Raw genomic sequence first — 24,940 nt, forward strand, 5'->3', positions numbered from 1 at the left:
TACCTCTCTTCCTGTCCTCTAGCACTGAGAAGAGTGGGGGAGCCATCTTCTAAACTCCCACAGTGGTGAGATCCATTCCTCTGAGCTTCGTTGCAGCACTTCTATCTCTGTTTAGGGATCATACTGTCTGATTCACCCAAACCAATATACATGGCTGTGAAGCAAGCAGGATAAATGTTGTCCAGTTCCCCTCTGAAGATAGGATACAGAGCCAGAGGAGACCCATGACAGCAGAGATTGATGGCCATATTTAAGAATGAATTTTGTAGCCTCTTATTAAATCATTAAATTTACTATTTTTTAATGCTTTCATCTGGAAGCTGCATTCCCTCAGGCTGATTCTACTCCCTATATGCCAACCTGACAGGGTATGCAAACTGTAACAGAGCCACAAGTAGATAAGGAAGAATACCCCTGGTGAAGAAGCTGCATAGGGCCAACACATGCCACTATGAAGTCCTACCCTCCATCCCTTGTAATTTCCATTTGGGGGCAGAAGACTGCTGAGGCTATTGGAAATTCTGGGCTGCTTCCATAAATCTGTATAGCTGGATCTGGGGTAGGCCACTGTAAGTTAGAGCAGCCCTCTGTTGGGGTCTGTCCTGGCCCCCTCAGCAGCCCAGAATTCAGTGGGTGCAAGATTGGCAGAAAAATCAGCTTTTTCCCCATGATCCTGTGCTACAGCACTCTGGAATTGGAGCTCAGACACTACCCCTCTCTGTAGTGTAGTCTGCATCATCCAACTTTCAAGATGGCATTTTCTTTTGTGATAATGTATTATTATTTTTGTTATAATTAAGACACTTAAAATATGTTGTCATTTGCTTTATTGGCAATTAGCTGCAGCGATGAAAATATCTTCCATATTATCCAAGGATTTTTAATTCAGTTACTTCTTGACACATTCTATACATTTCTCAGTTTTCCTTGGAATGAAGACAAACAGCTTTACTTCTGATCGATTTTTTTTTTTAAAGGAAGGAAATGGATTTTTGGTATTGGCGTAGGGAGGTCACATGACTTTTCTTCTCTATTGTCCGCCCAAAAGGCCATAGGTAGAGTTAGTGCATAATGCTTCTTTTGCATCAAATGGAGAGTCCTCTTGAATGTAACATGAGGACCTCCTCCCTCCCCACCCTCAAGGGATGAGCATACTGCCTCTGCATATAAATAAATTCAATCTTGTGCTTCAGTTTATGAAATGGATGCTCAAATTTATACTTCACTGTCATAGAACAAAGTACACTGGTGGAGATGGACCCAACAACTCCTGAAGTTTGGGGGATTCACCATCTAGGTCCAAATTCGGCAGCCCAAGCATATTTTAGCCTCATTACCATCAGTGATGTTTTCGAATGCTGAACATTACCAAAAAAAAAAAAAAAAGACTCTGCTTCTTAGGATCAATGGTACAAAGGCATTTGATAGAACACCAGATTATACTGTTATATTTTTAAAGTCTTGTATTTCCCACAATGTATGTCTTGGATCAGTTTATCAATAAATGGCATGGAGATCACATGCTCCCTTTTGGGTTAGGCATGGTGTTATACATGAGCCCTGCCTCATTGCCCTGCTTCATTTCCCTTCTGCCCTTATAAACAACTCCAGACAGATATTTTTATTAAAGAGCCTGTCTTTTCCTATAAGTGTAATTAGGACCTTACCCAGATGAGGGAGCAAGGGTGCTGAGGAGGAGGAAGACACCCTGGCATCCCTAGATGCATGTAGCCAGGAGCTGTTCTCAAGCCAGGAAGAAGGTAGCCAATCATGGCGGCCGGTGCTTTGGGAAGGTGCCTGGTAAGTGGCTTTTATTTTGGGAAGGAAGTTATTTGGTGCGGGCTCTTGGAGCAAGGAGGGTTAGGGCTGCATGTATGCCTAGATCTGGAATAGGGCGCTGATGTGCTCACTTACATCGTGGTAATCAGCCTCAGTGATCTCTTCAGAGCTCTCATCCAGAACTTGGGCAAAGCACTGGCGCAGGTTTCTCAGGAGAGCCACTGTGGTCCTTGTCCCAGTCAGGCTAACATATCCGCAACCCTGTGCCATTAGGGGCGGGGGAAACATTGCTGCACACAGGCAAGCTGCATATGGGCCAGGACGGAAGCCGCATTGCAGTAGAAGACCCTCCCTTGCCTCCCAGGTCACCCTCAGCAGCGAGATATCTTCCAGGACAAAGTCCTGTGGAAAATATGGGGACAATTTCAGTATAGGGGCCCCCTGAAGCTGTTGGCTCTCCTCAAGGCACAGAAACCCAGAGGCCAGTATGGCCATGAAACAATCAGTCCCCCTTGACCCTGTGCTTACTCACCATTTTGGGGCTCCCATGGGTTATGTCCACTCACTTTGGGATGGGCAAATTATGCTACTGTGCTTGCCCTTAAGTACAGGGGAATCATTGCTCTGTCTGGTGTAAACAATGCTGCCTCTATTAAGTTGCATTTTGCCTTTACAGATTCAACCTGGAGATCTCAGTCATCTGTATTATCACTGGCTGAAAAACTCCAAAGAATTAGGAAGAGGCCACGTAGAAGCAAAGAAGACATGCTGCATAAAGTAATGTAGCAGTCCCGTAACAAAAATCTAAAAGCACAGGAGTGGAGGCAGAGTGAAAGAAGGATCCTCCAGCAGAATGAGGAGTGCGGCACAAAAGCGCAGAGCTCTGGCAGCAAAGCACCGATCAGCTGATAAGCATCATGGAACGCCAAGCAAACTCGATCCAGGTGCTCATAGCCATGCAGGTGGAGCACTACCGTGCCCACCCCCACAGCTCTTGTCCCAAAACTCTTTCCCTTGTACCTCCATATCACCTCCAACCCACTTTCCCGAACACCTGGGTTCTTATTGCCACCAGTTACCTCCAACACCTGTAGCTTCACCATCCAGCCCTGAAAACTATGACCCTAACCCTTACCCTTACAACTGGACTCAATGCCCATCACCATGCATTATAGCCATACAGAAGTGTAGCACTCATTGCATAGCACTCCAGACAGGAAGGCTGAGTATGATAACAGGACATATGCAAATCAGTGGTTGTACAGTTCCCCACTCCACCCCCTTGCCCTTTCTGTTTCCCAAGCAATTGTGTTTCTTTTCAATAAATTAATTTTATTTTTTCAATAAATGGATTTTTTGGCTTTGAAAACATTCTTTATTGTTGTATTAAGTAAAAGATACCTTAGCCCAGGAAAGCAACAGGCAGTGCAAGTCAGCGTAGCAAATGCAGATTCCTACTAACATTGGAAACATTGCACTTCACTCCCGTGCAGGGCACCAAACATTACTGGTGGCTTTCAGCCTCAAATTGCTCCCTCAAGGCATCCCTAATCCTTGCAGCCTTGCACTGGACCCCTCTAATAGCCCTTCTCTCTGACTATTCAAATTCAGCCTCCAGCTGTTGAACCTCTGAGTTCCATGCCTGAGTGAATCTTTCACCCTTCCCTTCACAAATGTTCTGGAGGGTACAGCACGTAAATACAACCACAGGAATGCTGTCATCGGTCAGGTCCAGCTTCCCATACAGAGAGTGCCAGCGGCCCTTTAAATGTCATTCTGCACTGGCTCAGCCTGTTGTTGAACCACTCCTTGTTGTTGTCAAGGCTCCCTGTGTAGGGTTTCATGAGCCATGGCATTAAAGGGTAAGAGGGGTCTCCAAGAATCACAATGGGCATTTTGACTTCTCCTATGGTGATCTTCTGGTCTGGGAAAAAAGTCCCTGACTGCAGCTTCCTGAACAGGCCAATGTTTCAAAAGATGTGTGTGTCATGCACCTTTCTGGGCCAGCTGTATTAATGTCAATGAAATGCCCACAGTGATCCACAAGTGCCTGGAGAACCATAGAGAATTACCCCTTCCAATTAAAGTACTCAGAGGCTAGGTGGGTTGGTGCCAGAATTGGAATATATGTCCCATCTATCGTCCCTCTGCAGTTAGGGAAACCCATTTGTGCAAAGCCAGCCACAATGTCATGTATGTTACCCAGAGTCACGGTTCTTCTGAGCAGGATGCAATTAATCATCCTGCAAACTTGCATCAACACGATTCCAACGGTCGATTTTCTCACTCCACACTGGTTAGCAACCAATTGGTAGCTGTCTGGAGTTGCCATCTTCCAGATTGCAATAGCCACCCACTTCTCCACCATCAGAGCAACACTCAATCTCGTATCCTTGCGCCGCAGGGTGGGGATGAGCTCGTCACATAGTCCTATGAAAGTGGCTTTTCTCATCTGAAAGTTCTGCAGCCATGGCTCATCATCCCAGACTTGCATGATGATGTGATCCCATCACTCAGTGCTTGTTTTCTGAGCCCAAAAGTGGCGTTTCCCAGTGGTGAGCATGTCCATGAATGCCACAAGCAATCTCGTGTCATATGCGTTACTCGAGTCAATACCATCATCAGAGTCCTCACTGTCAGTTTGGATCTTAAGGAGTAACTCGACTGCCAAATGTGACATGCTGGCAAGACTTGTCAGCATATTCCTCAGCAGTTTGGGCTCCATTCCCGCAGCACAAAAGGGAAGACAGAGCGCGCAGCACAAAACACGTTGAAAGATGACACCAAATGTGGATGGAAGCACAGGCATTGCTGGGATGCATCAAAGGGCATTGGGACAGAACCCAAAATGCTCTGCTTCCCAGCCCCCTTCCCACAAGCCACAGCATCAGAATGGGAATAGGTACTATGTGGGACAGCTGCCCATAATGCACTGCTCCCAGAGCAGCTGCAAGTGCTGCAAATGTGGCCACACCAGTGAGCTTGCAGCTGTCAGTGTGGACAGACTGCAGTGCTTTCCCTACTGCACTCTCTAAAGGCAGGTTCAACTCAAAACACTCTACATCTGCAAGTGTAGCCATGCCCTTGGTTTCCTTCTAAAAATTCAGGGATCTGTGCAGATACTTTTTATAGGCTTCAAGGATTATTCCTGGGTAACTGTAATGGAGGATCATAAATAAGCTGTGTGTTTTAGGGAAAAACTAGTTTTGAAACACTAGTGATCAATGAAGATATTTTTATACTTTTACATTTTCAAAACTATGTTTCCAAGAAAAAGGGCTAGATATTTGAAAGAGAAAAAAGAAAAAGAGAGGAAAAATAAAAGAACAAAAAGAAAAACAAAAAGAGAAACTTGTGATTCTCCCTTTCATTTCTAGGCCCCTAACAAGTTTTCCAAAGGTAACTGTGCTTATTGCAAATCTAAATGTGCTAGATGTTGTTGTTACTATTACATTAAAAGATTTGACATACTCTGCTAGCATTAATGTGATAGCAGCCAGTGATATGGCTTCTACTAGATTTCTTTCAGATATTCCATTTACAAATGTTGAAAAATGTTTAGAAAGGAAGATTGAACTCTGAAGAAAATATTAATATTTTTCCCCAGGAAATCTTAGATACATTATCTGCAACATAGCTTTAATATTTATGGATGACAGCTAAATAACTCATGATGATTTTTTTTAAATCTACCAAATACACATCAGTCACAAAGCATTGAATCACACTGTTAGTGTATAATAATGTTGTTTTTTTTAAAGAAATATCGTGATTGGTGTGATTATTTTAAGTTATTCCTTTTTAAAAAAAGACATTTTGAGTTTGCCTTTATATGTACAAACAGGCTGATAATGTCAAAACTAACAAGCAAATTGAAGATCCAGTTTCCATGAATTTTTAATGGCAACTGGGCATCTCTCTCATTCAGGTGGCATGTATATACTGCTATATATTATTTCTTTACATGATATGTATGTATGGAACAGAGAGCTCACTATTAAAAAAAGAAGTCATCATTTGCCAATTGTTATCACACAGTGATATTTGAGATTACTATAATTTCCCACTGTTTAGCATAGGAGATGGCTGTGTGAATTGTATGATAATATCTGACTTCTATACAACATGCTAGTGCTGGGTGGATAGCTCAGGAGAAATTCAAGCCCACTTAAAGCAGTAATATTTGAGTTCTTGATGCTTCTTAGTTTTAGCCCAATTAACGTTGTTTGAACTGGTGCGTCATATCACCTCGATGCAAGTGTCACTAGAGGATCAGATGCATGGCAAAAAGAAGTGCACTAAGAACTGATCTCTGGGGAGCAGGGAAAGCTGTTTCCCTGCATCTCTGAACCCCATTTCTGGAGTTCAGGTGATTCAGATTTGACCAAACTTTGTATCCAGGTGCTGAACGTGAACATCTTTAGGCTGCTCCATGCCAGTAACACTGCATTCCCAATAGTACACTATTGCCATGCTGACATCTGATACAGTTCACTCCTAGAGTGAAGAATAATATCGTCTGAAACCTCATGTATTCACAGCTCGCCTGTTATTCTGAAAATAGTTTCAGACAGTTACAAACACTAGTGAAGATGTGCCCTTAGTCTGGTCTTATTCTAAATGTTACTTCTTAGAGAAACTGTGCTCACTATTACACAGGGATATCTTGGCAGAGAAGGAAGATCATACAGGTAATGAAAGAAAAAATTAAGGAAAAGTGCACTCAAATAGCCAAAAAATACCCTTATCTCTTTTCCTTTTTTAAAAAATGTAAATGATATATTTATTTTTAAATGTGTTTACCTAATGAAATGAGCAGGAAAATGGGTTGAATAGACTGTGCTGTAGTCTATGGAAAATATAAAGTCATTTTCAGTTTCTATCTCAGTCCCTGCTCCCACAAAATATCTACTGAAGTCAATAGGCATATTTGTGGAATCAAGAGTAAATAAGAGTGAGTGAGGACTCCCAAAAATGTGATGCTATGAAAGAAGAATGAGCACTTAAGGACAAATTTCTCTCTCAAAATAAATTTAAAAAAAATCCAAAAGAAACAAAATGGGGAAAAAAAGAAAGGGCTGGACCAATTAAGGAACGAACATTTATCCTTTCTATCAGCAAAGAGCAGCAGAAGAGTCTATGGGACTCCATGTTTATGTAATTGTCTGTGACGAACCCTTTGAAGGACTGGGGCTTAATATCATGAAAAGCATCTTTTCAATCCATGTGGAAAACAATTAATTATCACAAACAAAATTCAAAAGAAGCAAAACATTATCTACTAGCAATTTTTCTCATGAAATGGGGTACTATTCACTATAGTCACAGAGAGGGAAATATTCTTTTAAAAAAAACAAAAAGGAACATGTTTTTGCATGTTTTATCAGACTGTTCAGCTTTCAGGGGCCCATTTAGTTTTTGTGACAAATAAAATATCAAAATTTTTACACTTTTCACTCTAAATATTTGATCGTCTAGGAGTCTGACATTTAGTACATCAAGCACTAGCTATTTCTTTTGTTACTCTCTAGTTTATAGCTACACATATATGGATGTGTGAGTGTGATTGACTGGTTGTGCAGATCATCTATTTGATCTGGAAGCCTTGCATTCTGACATTTTAAAGTACTACATGGATAACCTTCTCTGGCTAAAATAGTTTTAAACAGGCTATACTTCTTTAGAGCCATTTTATATTACAAATATCCTATTATGTATTACACGTACATATATTTATCTATAAATAACATACACTTCAGACTTAACTGTTTCTAGTGTCAAAAACTGTCAGCAAGTGCATAGCAAACGTCCCCTCAGGTCTTAGAAAATCATTGCTGCCTAGGACAGTACATTTCCAGCAGATGCCGAGAATGGCCCTTTGTTAATTTCTGCAACTCAAAAATTGTTTGATGATAATGAAAGCCTAAGTGGATATTGTCCAGCGGCTATTGCTCATCAGAAAAAAAAAGTTTTTCTTTTGGGTGCTATTACAGTCTCTGACCTTTAAGGTTCATTTCCTTAATTTTTCCTTTCCTGCTGTTCTCTATGAATAATAAAATGCTACTGTACTTTTGCATCAATATTTAGTGCTCTGTTTCTGTGGAAAGATTAATCATTCATTTTTTGGTTTGGAATATTTATGTGTGAAAATTTTAAGGACGTTGAAGTCCACCTGGCTGAGGACTCATCAAGGGGCACACACTGATGTATCTATGTTGTTTCTGTTATTGAAGGCCTTCTTCCCTTCTGCAATTTATTTTATTTGTTGTATCACAGTGAGTAATATTAAAATATTCCTTATATAAAACACAACAACATTTTACTAGCCTGAAATACTGCAGTAAGACTAGTAATCTACTCATTAGGGGAATCCAAACATGGTTACTCTCAGGATCACAATATGGGAGTGGATGAGTAGGCCAACCGAAAAAAGCAGAGCACAGGAATGACAGGGAAATTGAGTCTTATAAACTGTTGCATAAAAACAGCCAACACACTGTGAAACACCCTCATCACCCCCAAATTAAAAGGAGTTGAGGGGTCAGCTCAGATGAAACACAGGATTGATGATAAGACTGTACTTTTAGTCCTCAGAATGTTCATACTGCTCAGATCACTGCTATTTCAAAGGAAGTGTTGGGTTCTAGCTCCGTAAACAAATCTAAAGGTGTGTGAGAGCTTATGAACATAAAAACAGAGATAAATACTCTGTGTGTAAGTGAGAAGAATGGAAGGATTTTCCCACTGTTAAATTCTTTACTTTTACTGAATGTGCATTTATTGACCTCAATCCAAACTAACCTCAGCATGCTTAAGTGATAAGCCAATAATAATAATGATGATGCAAAGCATTTGTGAGAGTTTTCTTTGCAAACCAGTACTGCCCATCTAGCTGATCAATATACTTCAGAATGTGAGTAATTTTCATTGATATTTTAGATTTACTCAGTCAGGCTGCTGAACTAATAACAATCTTCTTGCCCGATATGAATTCATTTTCTAGGTTTGTGAGGAATTCTATTTTGGAATAGCATTTAAAGGTGAATTGCAAATGTCTTTCTAAAAGGTTAAGAACTTCTTTGTATGATTCCAATAATCACCAAAAGGATATGCTTATTTTTTAATTAGCACTGTATTTTAATAAAAAAAACCTTCAGACCATGAGAAATCAGAGCTCTACTTTGGTTGTTCTCTGCTATGAGTGATGTCACATATTCCAGAAACAAAAGGAATGACAATGATAATTGTTGTTGTGATGTTGTTCACTCAGATAAACACCTCAATGTTCCAAACACGTACCCAAGTGACCAGTCATCTCCAATTCAACTGGATTACTCACATATTACCCAAGTGACCAGTCATCTCCAATTCAACTGGATTACTCACATATAAGTGTTTGCATGATCGGGGACAAAGTTTGCATATTAGATTTATGTAGATGGTAAAGTGGTACACAGTCTTCAGTTGATACAATTATACTAATCGTCATTGCTTTATGCTTTTTTTTATATTAAGATATGTTTGCACAAAGAAGAAATACAAAAACCTGACATTGAGGGATAATACCAACAGAGGGATTTCTTTATAGGCTGCTGCTGCATTACTGAAGTCAACAGCAGTTTTACCGATGACTTCAGGAGGAGTAGGATCCAGTCCCAAGTACAAAGAGAAGGAAGACATTATTTTAGATCATGGCAATAAAAGTTTTCCAGATTTGTCAATATCTAAAGGGGAGGGGGGGTGCATGTAGGTAGGAGTGGGTGGGCATGCTACTTTATATGCGAACTATTCACCATGAGAAATTTCACTATCTTTTTAACAATTATTTTTTTTTTGGCCTTGGGAAGCTTACCAACAAATTTTAGTCATTTAAAAAAATATATTTTCAGATCCCATTAAATACTATGATAGTCAATGAGAAACTGAACAAGAGACATCGCTAAAGCTAGTATTCAATGTCAGTACGAGGAAAGAGAGAATTACGAAGATTTCAGACTCAGAGAAACATGGTAACATCAAGGTGGGGTGATGCCAAGTGGAATACACAGAGGAATTTGTCCGAGTCAGAAAGGAATGTCAGTACAGATGGGGGAATGAATCATGAGATAAAGATCAGACTAGCTAGAGGTTGTGAAATACTTGTAACTCAGCAGAACAAAATCTCAAAAGTTGTGTCCACCATCAAACTGGATATATTGCAAAAATTAAAATGAACTAATAGAAACAGTCAGACTCACCATAGCCTCTACCATTCCATTCCACTTTCAACTCAAATCAAGAAAAAGCCAGACACACAATTGTATTTTGTGCTGCACCCTACAGATCACCAGTAGAGTTCTGGCAAACAGAAGAACAGAAATAAAATTGACTTTGCAAATTTAGGGCTCTATTTCCTTTACATTTACCCTTAAAGGGAAAAGGAACTTCATGAGTTCCAATCTGTGGATTTTCTGAATAATTCTTCTGTTGCAGTGGATGGCTGGGAGTGGTTTGTCCCCAAGGAAAAGACTACAGGTTCAGCCTGAGAACTCATGAATCTTGAGTCTCAAATCGATGCTGATGAATTCCCTAGAGGCTCTGGCCCATCATAGAGATGTGCAGAGCTCATGAAGAGTTCTGTGTTACTATAATGATGCAAATGAGAACAGTATTTAGCCATGTGACTAACTGCAGATGGAGACTGAAGTGATTGACAAAGACCTTATTACCAATCCTTGCAATTTTAGTGCAAATCTCACGATACAGTATCTCGTGCGGTGGGTGAGTCTGAGTCATGCCATTAAACGAGAATCCTGACTTTCAGGACAAAAATTAAAAGTAAGTTTCTAGCACTTGTGGTTGCAGAGAAAAGCCTGAAAATGTGAAGTGAGTGTGCCTTAAAGGCTCAAAAATACAGAAAGAAAATCTAATTCTATTTACACCAATTTCCTGATGTTCAGGAGTCTGACACATGATTTTTTAAACCATAGGGTTGGCAATTTTGAAGTGTGGAAAAACTTGGGTCTGACTAACTCACAGAAGTGTAAATCATGAGTAGTTCCACTGACATTAGTGAAGTTGTATCAGTGAAAAATCTGTATAATAACTGTGAAGAAATCCAAACCCTCTTAGGAAAAAAATGATTGAACAACAGCTCCGGTATATCTGATGGACCTTTGGTTATAGTCTACATTTTTGATCTTATAGTTCAGACACAGGAGTATGTGTCTGATAGATATTCTAAAAAATACAATCCACTTAATCATTTGCTATTAACTCGTAGGTGGAAAAGCCACCAAAATAAGTTTAATTAACTTGTGGTCCATTCTGTGCAAACTATAAAAAGCTTTTAAACAAACAAACAAATAGAAAATCTGTCCCTTAGCACGTACACTGAATTTAATTTAATAATCATGCTTTGGAAGCTAACAAAATGGGTAACTGTTAAATATCAAGATCACTTCATATATCTTGCAATCGCTTGCCATAGTCTTTATAATTTGATTTATCTGAACTATGTATGATTAATTAGAAGGGCATTAAAGAAAAGTTACCTGCTGCTCTTTGAATACCATGAGTAACAGGCTACGCCTCTGTGGATTAGTTTTCTGCTATACTTGAATGCATTTTAGAATATATTACACACGTGCTTTATTTCCATGTAATGCTACATGCTGCTGTCCCAAAAAATTATTTGAAATAATGGTTTATTTGGCCAGTTCTAATGGAACGGGTGCCCATTATCCTTCCAGTACACCTGCCCTTAAAGATATTTGTGCAGGCATTAGGGAAGAAGAAACATATAGGGTGAAATTATGGTCTAATTGAAGTCAATGGCAAAATTTTCATTGACTTCACTGGGGCCAGGATTTCATGCACGCAATTTATTTATGGCCAGATTCTAGCTGGTGCCTGAATTGCTGTAAAAGGAGTATAGGGCACAAGGAATTTCCTTTCACCACCACCTTTGTGCCACAGCACACAGCGGGTCAGAATCCCACATGTTTCTAACAGAGTGCTAAGCATCAATTTTGATAAATAGCAATGCTGAAAGAGTTAGGTATGTACTATCATCTTTACTCAATTAACAATTAGCAGCTATACCTCTATAGCCCTTGCAAAATTCTAGCCCACTCACTCACAACAAAGATTTTCAGTAGGTTTTTTTGGGTGTGTGAGTGAATTAAATCAAATATTCTTTTTTTCTTTATCATCAGTTTTCATGGTATAATGGAGGCAAGTAAAATTTCATGTCTCAAATGCTGGTCAATTTTCATGTTTTTTAAGGCTAATTTAATAAATGTATTATTACTGGTTAGCTATGTTGGAATATCTTGTCTGTATAAATCAATGACTTTTAAATAAAAATAATAAAGAACACAAGGTGAATTTGGAAATGAATTGCAATCTGTGGCATACTACAAAATAATGTTTATTAATTTTCTTTTATCTATCAATTTCATTTGCAAACAATGGTCAGATGAATCCACAGACCTAACTTGAACTGTTACATCAGTTCATTTCTTCTATAAATACCAGATGACCTATACAAGCTAAATCTCTTCTCTTTTGTTCATTCTTTGTATTGCTTTTAAAGTACAGATCCTGGAAGGGCACAATTTAGAACTAGAGGCAGATAAAGTCTTAAGGAAGGTTTCTATCAGTCTCACATTCTTTCTATAAAAGCTATTTATGCACCAAATTGCACTCTTACCTCTTTTTTGGATGGGGAGAAGGGACATAGGAATGGGAAAGAGGGCTGAAAAATTCTGCAAGGTTATTTTTGCAGTTTCCAGCTAATGCTCTCCTCACTGTTAAGTGGTTTACAGTGAGCATGGGCCTCCAAATTTTGCAGCTCCTGTACAAGTTGTTCTGTCTCTGGCAGCTCAAAGCGTCAACTGGATACTACAGTTACTGTCAATTGCAGTTGCTCCACAGATTCTCCTCCTCCTCAGAGAAGGCCTCTGCTCTTGAAAGAGTGGATCCCACAGAGTTGGGGCATATTAGCTTCCTTTGGTCTAAGGTGGCATGCTGTGGTGCTGCTGAGCCTTCTATGCCTGTGTCCTTAAGCACCACCTGAAATGGCTTCCCCTTAGCTTACGTTACTGTTGAGAAGCACTGCTTCCTATATTATAAACCCATCATTAATATTCTGTTCACTAATGTGCGTGAATTGGCATAAATTATCATTTCCCTTACCCAACGTTCAGTAGTATTTGTATAATACTAAATTGTCGGCTATCATGTTTGAACTAGACCACAATAGCTAATTGGATACACAATCCAGAATTTAACTGTATCTCTTTGTTATTGTTTTGACAAGGATAGACACAGAATTTACTGTGTGCATCATCTGATTTGCAAATCAAAGCAAAATTTCATGATTTCTAATCTTAAGGATTTCTGAAGCAAAGTGATATTTTTTTAATGTGCTGATTTGCATTTGGTTCAAAGAATGTACTTCCAATCTTTCAGCTATTCTACAGCAGTGTGCGAGACTATGCTTTGGAATGAAGTTGGAAACTTTGTGAGTTTTTTGAATGCATTCACTCTTCCCAAGTGACTCACTTTTTTAGGAACTCTTACAATGTTGTATTTCCAATGACTTTATAATGATGGCTCAGTTTTTAGAAAGTCTGGCGTGAACAAATGAGTATAATTTCAGAGTGGATATTTCACCTATTATTATCTACACAACAGAAAGAGAAGAATGAGACATGGCAAACAAAGAATATTTAATTTTACTCAGATCACGAGCTATCCCCCACTAGTGGGTTGATTATTCATTCTTTCATAGATTGAGGCAGGTAACTGTATGATGTTCAAAATGCTTGCTAAAAAGATTAAAACAGCTAAAGAGTTAGAGAGAATCCATTACAATGAGTTCATTTAATATTGCTTTGAAACATTGTACAGCAGTGTAATATAGACTTTAATTTATTCCAATTACCTTTGTTCCCTTAGATTTATGAACTGCGGAACTGAAATAATCAGCCCTTGTGCTCCTTAGACTTCTAAGAACATGCTATAGTGAGCATTGCAAAAATAATCTTTTTGCAGCCATCCCACACACTAATTACAATTGTCTACTTTTATGATAAGGAGAGATATTAAGAGACAACATAATTGCTTGTATTGATCTATCTTAGCAGGAAGGGTGGTTCATTGAATGAAATTTTCTTCAAGGTAAATATATGAGGCCAAAGACTGAAGTCCATACTCAATTTTTACAGACAAATCTCCAAAGGGCATAAATTGGGTGTAGGTTTGTCTGAGTAAAACCTAAGTAAAACAGAATAAATGAGCTTGGGATTTGTTCTACTAATAATACGTTCCATCTTAACTATTTGTCTACTTGTATGACCATGGTATCTGAGTGCCCTTGGCTGTAACAGTGGGATCTACTTTCAGGCTGTACACACTGAATATATGAGTAGAAGAAACTATATTTTTACACACATGTACATGCATGCATGATTTAACTGAAACCAGAAATGGGTCCATATGTTACAGGTACTAACAAAGTAGCAGCTGATAACAGGGTACACATTTTTTCACGATTTGCAAAATTCAAAATAAAAACAAAAACCCTCAGTTGAAGACCATACACTCTTAACACCAAGCCTTCAATTATTTATAGGTTTCACTGGTGCCTTAGTGGGTTGTACCACAGTGTCCTTCCAGCTTGTGATCTGCCCGAGATGGAATTCTAGTGCACTGGACTCAAGTAGCAGATACTAGAGTCTCAGGAAACAGTGCAGAAGTCCCTACTCAGTCCTGCTGAAGTCAATGGTACTTTTACTTGAGTGACAACTTCAAGCATGTGTCTTTCATTTTTTAAGTCTCAAGGGAATGAAGGTCCTTTGCTGTCCCTTGGAGGAACTCTCACATGCATGGTGCCACCTGTCCCAATGTAACTGGCAGGGGGACCTGCCAAGCCATAAAGTGACATAGGGATTATGGGTTTAAATTCACATGATTTTCAGACTCTCATCAGGGAGTGCTTCCCTGACCTTAGAGTAATTGAGGAAATCTTAGGTTTCCTACCTGCATTTGAGAAAATCAGGCATGGATTTGGTAACTAGAAAAAAGGACACGGTATTCTGGAGATATTAGAGTGACCTTTAACAACAGAGCTACCCTTTATTGTATGTTTTGCTTTGGTGTTTAAAGATGGTTAACTGAAAGCAATGTGGCCAGAGTCTAGTAGCTTGCTTAACATTATTTTAGCAGGGGAGAGGAGTAGTTTGACCAGACCAGAAGGAGAAAGGCACACCCTGTGCTCTTGGCTATGATGCAAGATAGAGTAGGGGAGGTGCTCAGCCCTTCACCTCCCAATGCTGGAGGATAGCTAAGTGATTTGAGCATTAGCCTGCTAAACCCAGGGTTGTGAGTTCAATCTTTCAGGGGGCCACTTAGGGATCTGGGGCAAAACTTGGTACTTAGTCCTGCTAGTGAAGGCAGGGGGCTGGACTTGATGACCTTTCAAGGTCCCTTCCAGTTCCAGGAGATAAGGATAATTGGAGATATACCTATTATAAGGAGAGGGGCCTGGGGGTGGCTTCAGGAACAAAGCAGGACACTTGTTCCACCCACTTTTGGCAGTCATCCAGCTGGCTCAGGGGAGTGAACCAACTGGGTTTGGTCAGCTCCTGAGGTCTGTCCCCAGGCCCAGCACAATCTTTGCTGATGTCCAAATGGCTCTTACTCTCTCTACCTAGTACTTAATTATCCTGAAAATAGCATACCTGGGACTCCCACTATGCTGTCAGCTAAGCCATATCACCCCTCAATTACAGAGGAAAGTTTGGGAAGAAATTTTATATCAGGACAGCACGGGCCATTGCTCTGAAGATTTTCGGTTCTTACTGTTTTGCTTTTTACTTCCTCATGATACCTGGGAAGCCTTTTTGGGTGGGATGGGCTTTGAGAGTCAACACAACATTTAGCTGGTGTCCAGCATGGGATTAGTGTAGCTCTCAGTTGTAGTGTAGTGTAGCTCATGGGATAAACCTGCACACAGGATTCAAAGCATCTGCTTAATTCACTTTTTGTAGAGTGAGAGTAGGTCTTCAGTTTTGCATGGGTCACAGAATTTCCCCTCCAATTTCATTCCCTAACAAGAACAGGAGGAATCAGGAGGCTATATCTTTAGGGTACTGAGGGGTTGAGGCCTTGTTTGTGTTGTTGTTGTAGCATAAAGCCATATTTTCCTCTATTGGACCACCCTTTTGCCTGATAGAATTTGTCATACTTTTCATCCTAGCATTAATTCAGATCAATAAAAAGTTATGATCTGCTGTTTAAACCTATGTACTGTGTGTTGTGTCTGCATTCATCTGTGTATCTGGATCAAAAACCCTGGAAATAACTCCAGATTCCAATTCTGGATTAGCTTTTAGAAAACACATTAAAATAATGTTCGGACAGCCACTAATCTGGTCCTATCTCAAATATTATTCTCAGGGAATAATCAGCAGCACCCAGATTAATTCAATTATTCAGTGAAATAGACACAAAGTTTAACTCATTTTCCCCCCATTCAAATCCATTTTCTCAAAAAATCTTTCCTCTAATGTACTAAGTCCCATCTCTTGGAAGTCTTTTAAATGCTTAGGAGCTTTGAAAACTATAGGCCAATGCTCATTTAGGTGAATGTTTGAAGTACAGTACTCAGTGCACAAGTCTTGCATAATTCATTTCTGTTAATGCTGGTAAGGAGCAAGGAATACCTTTAAAATGACAAATGGATAAATGTAACAACTAATTTTATATGACAGATTTTTTTAAAGAGTAACTTAGAAGCAGTGTATTTTTCTTTTTTAAATGTAAAATTAAAAACAGCAAACTGCTAGTGGTGACCACATATAATTCTGTCAGTGTTAGTCTCATTCAAATGAAAATATAAAACTCATCTATATTTATATAAAGTTGTAAATAAGTATATAATTGTGTTAAAGGTAAAAAATGAGAAAGAACTATGAGTCCACCATTGTTTTACATTTCTCACTTTCATTTATGTACATGTACATACAAAACATATAGATGCTATCCCTCTCATACAAACCTCTTTAGCCTCTGTACTGCACAAATAAAAACTCAGTAGAAAGAGCGTAATGTAGGTGATATCATTTAAACTATGTACGATACCTTTTGAGAGCTGTAGTCTTTTCACAAGACAACCTCAGATTTAAAAACAAACAAACAAACAAACAAACAAACAAACAAACAAACAAAAACACACACACACAAAAAACCCTCAGATTTTTCCTGGACACCAATTTGGTAAAACATGCACATTCTGTAATCTGTCTCACCATTCAAATAATTTAGTTTACGAGTGACAAATGTGCATAACTCCAGAAGGTTTTCATTATGATGCAAAACTCTGCTCTTGCATGGTCAGTGGGGACTGAATTCTTACAAAGCAAAGAGAAGCTCTTGAACAATTAACACTATCAACTCACTCAGCAAGTGGGGTTATTTCCTTTGTAGCTGTTTCTTGCTATTCAAGTTCATGACGTGTTCTCTTGGCTGGTTTATACACAAAAGGATAATAAGCAGGAAATCTGATGTTTGTTGCTTAACATCCTTAACACACTTGTGCTGCTATTGAGTATTTTCATTGCTCACTGATGACAAGTTAGATTTAGACAGTTTTTCCATACCACTACTAATTTGATGAATTTCTCTTTTGCAGTTAATTTAAAACCTTCCCTGACACACAGCTCATATAGTTCATTTTTTATTTAAACAAAACCTCAAAGTGTTTGAAAGTCAGGCACGATGGAAGGTGAATTCCTTAAATAATGAACAAATTTAAATAGATTTACTCCAGAAAAGTAGAAGAAAATATACAAATGTGATCTCTGTCTGCAACATTGCTTTTTTTTCCCTCTCTAAATATAAGATGCAGTCAGAGTTGGTACGATTTTAACAATCAAACTGCAGCTCTTTTTAGTGTCAAATTCCTTGGGAGGTAAAAGCTCCATAGCTATGACCAAGGTCAGGATTTGTTTGATTGGAATGAATATTGGGAGAATTTGCAGAAGTATTTGAACTATTGGTAATCAAGAATTTTTTCGGTGAAAATAATATGAAGAAAGAGGCAAAGGCAAATAATTACCTCTGAATAGGAAGAAGTCATTTGCTACTCAGGATCAGAGGCTTTTAATGATACCGCCAAACAATTTGCAAAAAACAATTTTTGATTTTGATTTTAAATACACTATTGATTAAAAATAAAGGACACTATTTGAACTTTTAGAAATTTGAAAATGGCATGTCCTTACCGGAGTTTTTTCTAAGCATGAGGAGGTTTGTCATTTTGGAAATATATTTTAGGGCATTTCCAATGCAGCAGAAACCAATCAAACTCTAGGGAATTAATTTCATTGTTTATATACATAAATCAAATATGTCAGCATAGAAAAAAAATATTACAACCCCTTTTGAAACAGTGACCATTTTATTTTAGACTATTTCTTGAAAAGAAATTGCAAAAGAAATTAGAAGTTAGAGAAATCAGAAGCATCAAAAAATAAAATAAAATTCACTAATCCTAAAAGTTGTGTTTCTTTCTATTTTATGTTGTCATTCCTTATCCTATTTCATTCTTTCAATATTTCACTCAATTTATGTCTTTTTCTTTTCTGTGTATTTTTAATTTAAAATTCAATGTGTACAATGTAATTTTTAGTTTTCTTTTTCATCTTTCCTTTCATTATGTTGGCTGTATTCCAAAGCCTGCTGAAGTCAAAAGAAAGATTCTCACTGGTTTCAATGGACTTTGGATCAGGCCCTTTGTCCTTTCCCATTCCCAGGTCACTGTTAGCTCTTTTGCCTTTTTTAGACTTGAGTAGGAGAATGAAGGTTAAATTATCTCCGTATTTAGCACCACTGAAGCTACTGATGAAATACTATGTCTAGTTCTGGTCTTCACAATTCAAAAGGATGTTGAAAATGGGCAAGGGTTCAGAGAAGAGGCACAGAAATGATTATAGTGATACACTCAAGGATCTCAGTCTACTTAGCTTAGCAAAGAGAAGGTTAAGGGATGACTCAATCACATTTTAGAAGAACCTACAGGAAGAACATTTACAATGGGCTCTTCAGTCTAAGAGACAAAGATATAACAAGATCCAATGGCTGGAAGTTGAAACTAAACAAATTCAGTCTGGAAATAAGATGCAAATTGTTAACAATAAGGGTAATTAACCTTTGGAACCACTTCCAAAGGTTGTGGTGGACTCATCATCAGTGGCCATTTTAAAATCAAGATTGGTTGGTTTTATAAAAGATACCTTTCACTTCTATCAGGAATTAGTTCAGGGAAGTTCTGTGACCTGTGTTATACAGTAGATCAGACTAGATGATCAGAGCAGGCCCTTCTGTTTTTAGAATCTATGAACCTACGTCCATTTCCACATTTCTGTTTCCTGTTCTGACTGTAGGCAAATTAATGTCCCTAATTGAAATGTCACCTCTGTTCCACTGTAAAAATCTGCACAAGGAATGTTTTATAGATATATTAAATTTTGACCCTGATAAAGTCGGTAGCATCCCTTTAAATAAATGTGTCTGCCTAAATCTTTTTGTCTTTCACGAAACAAAATAAATATATTTAATACTAATATGGTTCATTACCAAAATGGTACAATATATGCCTATCTGAAAAATGTTACAATAGATATCTATATTTAATTTAGAAAGCTGACCCATTATCTTTATTCTGACAAAGCTTTTTACTGGTAGCCATGCCATGGGATGTAAAAGCACACCGTGTTTTAGTGTTATGCTTAAGCTATACTGCTTAAACTGAATACAATTAGCAACACGTAGAAGTGCCCAACAGGATCCATTAGTTGAAATATTGCTCAGGAAGACAATTAAATGAACCAGCCCAGCACTTCAGGGTAGATCAATGCCAGCTCTGTCCTTTAAATGTTGCTCTCCATTATGAATTAAGGGTTTGTGGGCACCTGTCCAGGTAAGAACCACCACCACTGCATGGCATTAATGAGAGAATTAAATAGAAACTGAGTTTCTCCAGGGCATTAATGCAGAAATAAACAAATTATATTCCATTAATACTAGGACAAGTGCTTCCTTACTTGATTGCTACTTTACATAAACAGTGGCCATTGCCTTTAAAGTACTACTACTCCAAAATGTAGCAGACATAGTTTAATGATTTTCTAAGCATGACGATAAGGACTGTTTGTGCACTTATTCAGGGATAGTGTGTACTCATGTTTAAATGGATTTAATTAAAGAAATATGTGCACAGTAATGGTACTTAGAATCATAATTTATTATTCAAATGTGTTAATTTACATTTACATTTACTATATGTTTTCATTTACATATGACAGGGTGATAAATCACTTGTTATCTATGAATTATGTGGAAAATTAGACATTTTGCCTTTTAATGTGACAGCATCTTCAGGAGAACCGCAAAGATTCTTTCTGACACAAAGGACCAGATTCATCAAAGGTATAGGGAATATTTTTAGTTTTATGAATTTCAGCAGCTCAGTCTCTTTCTTACTCATTCGAATTCAGAAATAGACATTGACAAATACTTCTAATGATAAATTTCAGATTCAAAAGAAAGCCAATGCCAAACTTCTAAATATATATTTTTAAAAGGGAGAATATATATGATTTGAAATTGTAGCTGAATCTCCCTCAGGGTGAACGATGCTTGTCCATTTATAGTGAAGATATTCCTAATTAAGGCAGTTTTGTACAAGTATCAAAAACCTTTGAAACTCAGAGTACTAAACAAAAAGCTCAATTATTTGCAACATTGATTTGAAGTAAAAACAGGATGAGGTTATTCCGGGGCTGACCTTGCATTCCTTGAGCACACAAAGCTCCCAATGAGAATTAATGCAAGTTTTGGAGGAATATATGACCGAATTCTGCATCTGCTATAGACTGAAGCACTAGTAACTGCTATAGGCAAATTTGAGGGGGAAAAAAGCCATTTAATATACCTGCTAACATACTCAGAGAAAAAAATTAGTATAATTAAAATTGACATGCATTTACATATATTGTTGTTTACAGCATATGGTGATGGTGTGGGGACTTCAGATCTTCTCTTTTGAAGTGGATGGGATGGAGAGACTGCGGCATGGGTGGAAACGAGATTTTCTCCTTTCTTTCTCTTTTTGAATATTTCCCTCCCTCCCTCACCTCTTCATAATTTCTTTTTCCTCTCTGACTAACCCATGTCTCCATAAAATCCAATTGGTCACTTTCCCCTGTACCTGGAATATTCATTTCACAGGCAGAGTTTATAGAGTTTGTAGGACAAATAAGCACAATTCATGGAATTTATAGGTTCCAGTGGTTCAGCTAGTGGATTGTTACACTCCTTGAGAGATACACCTAGAGTCCATGAAATGTACAACCTCTTCCAGCACAGACTGTAATGAACTCCCACTAAAACCAATAAGAGATGTACTTTTTGTCATGAAGAAACGCCAGGAAACTCACTATACAAGAATTCATGCACATTCATTTGTGAGGGCGCAATAAAGAAAGCAATTGGTTATATCTAATGTAGTCTCTGTCAGAAAAGTTGTTCTTTGGTTATCAAGACACCCCGGGCTCAATTCTGCATTGTCAGTGGGACTTCCAAGTGTGTGCACAATGGATAGCAATACTAACAAACTGTTATCTGTGACCTTCATTCAAGGAAGCATCCAGACTCCACAAATAAATCAAATAACCAGAGAACACTCAATCCCAACATTATTCCATGTGTGGAGCCTTTACTGACATCAGTGGAAGTTTTCAATATATGACAAGATCAGGAAGAAATATGCTGGTACTTGGCCAAAGTCTGACATACTTAGTCTTTACTCAGCAAAATTCCCACTGAAGCGGGCCCATATAGAATAACTTTATAACACAGTAATAAATGTTATCATTACTGGTTTTTTTCAAACAATACAGTGCTTTCTTTACATGAGATGTCATGGTTCATTTGAAAGTTAATTACAAAATATTATGACTTATATGGAACTTACCTAATATGGGTGATGATTAGGGTTGTAGTTGGAATGAAAAAGTCATCCACTCTATCAAACTGTTTTCCCACTGGCTGAGTATGGATTGTGTGGTGAGAAACACTCCCACTGGCCTGTGTTATTACCTAGAGTAATAAAAATAGTATTACATGCTTTAATTAATCCAACAATTAGTTTGAATTAAGAGGGTTTGATTCAAAATAATAAGCAGGTTTAAAGACACCCTCCCCCTGAACTCTACCATTGTCACCACAGGAATGCTATTATATGCAAGTCAATTTTAATAAATGGTAATAGTCCATCATCAATTGCCTTTTTATTCAACTCTTGTTTGCAATAATCTTTGGTTATGCTGATAAAGAGCAGTTCAAAGACAATGGAGTAAAACTGACCGGTATTACAGATTTTGGAGAATCAGTGTGTGTCCAGGCTTAAACACTGTTGCAATGATCGGGCTTACACATTTATCCTAATTGTGAGCTCAATTGTAAAAGTGTATAAAAAAATCTTACTGTAATGAACAACAACAAATGTTGATGGGAAAAGGTGCAAAGTAAGACACAAAGACTGAATTAATACAAACAAAAAACTCCTACTAATATAATTCAAGAACTGTGTTAAAATTATGACTGGTAAACAAGAGACATTAAGGATCAGAAATTAATGAACTAAAATGGATGTGTTGGAAATTAGGCCTAATTGGTGGACAAAATGATGAAGGCTACGTCTTTTGGGGTAGTTAAAGAGACTTTGGAAAACAACTGGCTACTTCACCATCATGGCTGCTTCCCCTATCTTCATTCTAATCCTGGAGAGATAGCCTGATCAGACCTGGCCAGAGAGGGACCCAGAAGACACCACCAGTTCTGGAATGTGAGACTTTGTCTTTCTTCCTCACACTCCCTATGTGTTCTTTTCCTTGCTAACCTTATTTCCTTGCTGTGAGTCTGTGACCAAAAAGAGGCAGCTCAAAGCAATGCCCTACAGCCTGATGCTGGTACAAATTTGCCATGTCTCAGAATGAGTAATATGGTAGTATGCTGTGCCGCAGTAAGGTTCCAAGTGAAAGTTAACATCAAAGACAAATTGCATTTTCTATCTTTGCTATTCGTTTCTCTTCCCTTTTTGAGTGTTTGCCTTGTTTTATCTTTTTAGGAAACAGGATTAGTCTTTAACAGCAGCAGACTCTAAACCTCCAGACCATCTCAACTAATTTCTTTTTTCCCCAAAGAGAACAGTTACTACCATCTTTAATACCATCTAAGAGACTGTCATACAAGATTCCTCCCCCCACAAACTCTTTCCAGCTAAAGGAAAGGAAGGCTCACTTAATACTTTACATCTCAAATGCTTCAACTGTTTTTCCTTTTTTCTGTATCATAAATAAAAAGTTAACAAGATGTTGAGTGTTGTTTTTGCCATGGTACTAAGCAGGCTAAGGTCTCTGTGTACCAAACCTTCTTTAACACTGTTTAATGTTGCACAGAGTTGTCTAACACCTTTTACTTTTTGGGCCCTGTCACACAGCAGGGTTCCCTCACTCTGTCCTTACTGCTAACAGTCTTCATAAACATAGAACTCATGGCAAGTTCAACACCCAGTGCCCTATCTACAGTGTGAATATAAAAGAACAAGTACCCTACTCCTTGAGGTTCTTACATTCTCACTAGGCACAGTGTGACAGAGGACAGAGATCGCACCTCCCTGAGATCCTAGGTTTCTTTATTTCTTTCTTCTAGCATTTCCCTCTTCCTCTTCCTGTCTCTCTTTTAGCTGTCCTCCGTTGATGAGCTGAGACACCTTGTTAGCAGGGCCAGCTCCAGGCCACAGCGCGCCAAGAACGTGTTTGCGACGGCACACCGCAGAGGGCGCTCTGCCGGTTGCCGAGAGGGTGGCAGGCGGCTCCGGTGGACCTCCTGCAGGCATTTCTGTGGAGGGTCCGCTGGTCCCGCGGCTTCAGTAGACCTGCCGCAGGCGTTTCTGCGGACGGTCCACCGGAGCTGCGGGACCGGCGAGCGGCAGAGCGCCCCCCGCCGCGTGCCGCCATCCTTCGGGCGCCGAAATTGCTAGAGCCGGCCCTGCTTGTTAACTGGTTAATCATTCAGTCCTTAATTAATTATCTCCCTAATTTGCCCCATGTGGGATGCTTAGCAAATGCCCATCCTGGTGAGTCAGCCTAAGGCTACTCTCAGTCTGTCACCATATTTTCCTTCTAAAGTAGTACAATCCTCATGCTTACCTTTTATTCTAGTACAGTTTTCTTAGGCCAAGGTCAAGAACACGACATTTTTTTTAAATGAGTGCCTGAAATCAAGCTGCTGAATCCACAATGGGGCATCTAAATTGAATGGCCAGATTTTCAAAATGTAAAGTGTATCCAGTAGTTCCCACTGAACACCACCCCACTTGCACTCAGGTTTTTTTTAAATCTTAGCCTTAATCTTTATACAGCAAAAAAGAGGATGTATGGGGGAAGATTCAGTAAAGCAGTAGGAAAGGAAAAGGTAAAATGAAATAGCCAGGTACCCTGAAATTATAGTAGAAAAATATCAGGTACAGCAGGAGATTACCACATTGTCATGATGTTGTTTTAAATAGAAGTAGAAAACAGTATGAAAAAATAAAAAAAATAAGTACAACTGTTGAAATGTATTTTTTAAATTGCTATCCAGTGACTGTACTTAGATTTGCACATGCTCACAAACATTGTAAAAGTGAAGCTATTTATTCTTTTATTTTCAAAAAACAGTTTACAACATGGGGGGTTTTTTAGCTTGCCCACATCTCTATAAAGCCTGCATAATTTTACTGAAATGCAGTTCAGTAATGCTACATCTAGGTAGCAGATCAACATGCTTAAAATCCAGTGAATGCTCCAGCCAGACATACAGTCATAGTCAGTTGCAACACATACAGTCTACATTCAAAAGATAGGTTACAAGAATAATATTTTGTAGCTGTCTGTGTCCCACTGCCATTATCAGTTCAGTAGAATCACCCCTTTAGAAATGAATATGATGAAAACAATCTTCAGTAAACAAATTCACTGGTTATCTGAATTACTTTTAGGTAGTTCACTTTATCACCATTGTTGAGATTATTAATATTATATTTAAATGAAGACACACAAAATGTTGT

At 38.4% G+C, this 24,940-nt stretch overlaps 1 protein-coding gene across 1 annotated transcript in view; it reads right to left on the reverse strand.

Moving 5' to 3' along the window:
* FSTL5 (follistatin like 5) overlaps nucleotides 1–24,940 on the reverse strand; it is a 525,582-nt gene that overhangs the window by 20,358 nt on the left and 480,284 nt on the right. The window contains exon 14 of the mRNA XM_032787223.2: nucleotides 21,803–21,927. Within this exon, the coding sequence (XP_032643114.1) occupies nucleotides 21,803–21,927 (125 nt within the window). The remainder of the gene's footprint in view (nucleotides 1–21,802; nucleotides 21,928–24,940) is intronic.

This window comes from Chelonoidis abingdonii, chromosome 5 (genome assembly GCF_003597395.2).
Source record: "Chelonoidis abingdonii isolate Lonesome George chromosome 5, CheloAbing_2.0, whole genome shotgun sequence".
Classification (NCBI taxonomy): Eukaryota; Metazoa; Chordata; order Testudines; family Testudinidae; genus Chelonoidis; species Chelonoidis abingdonii.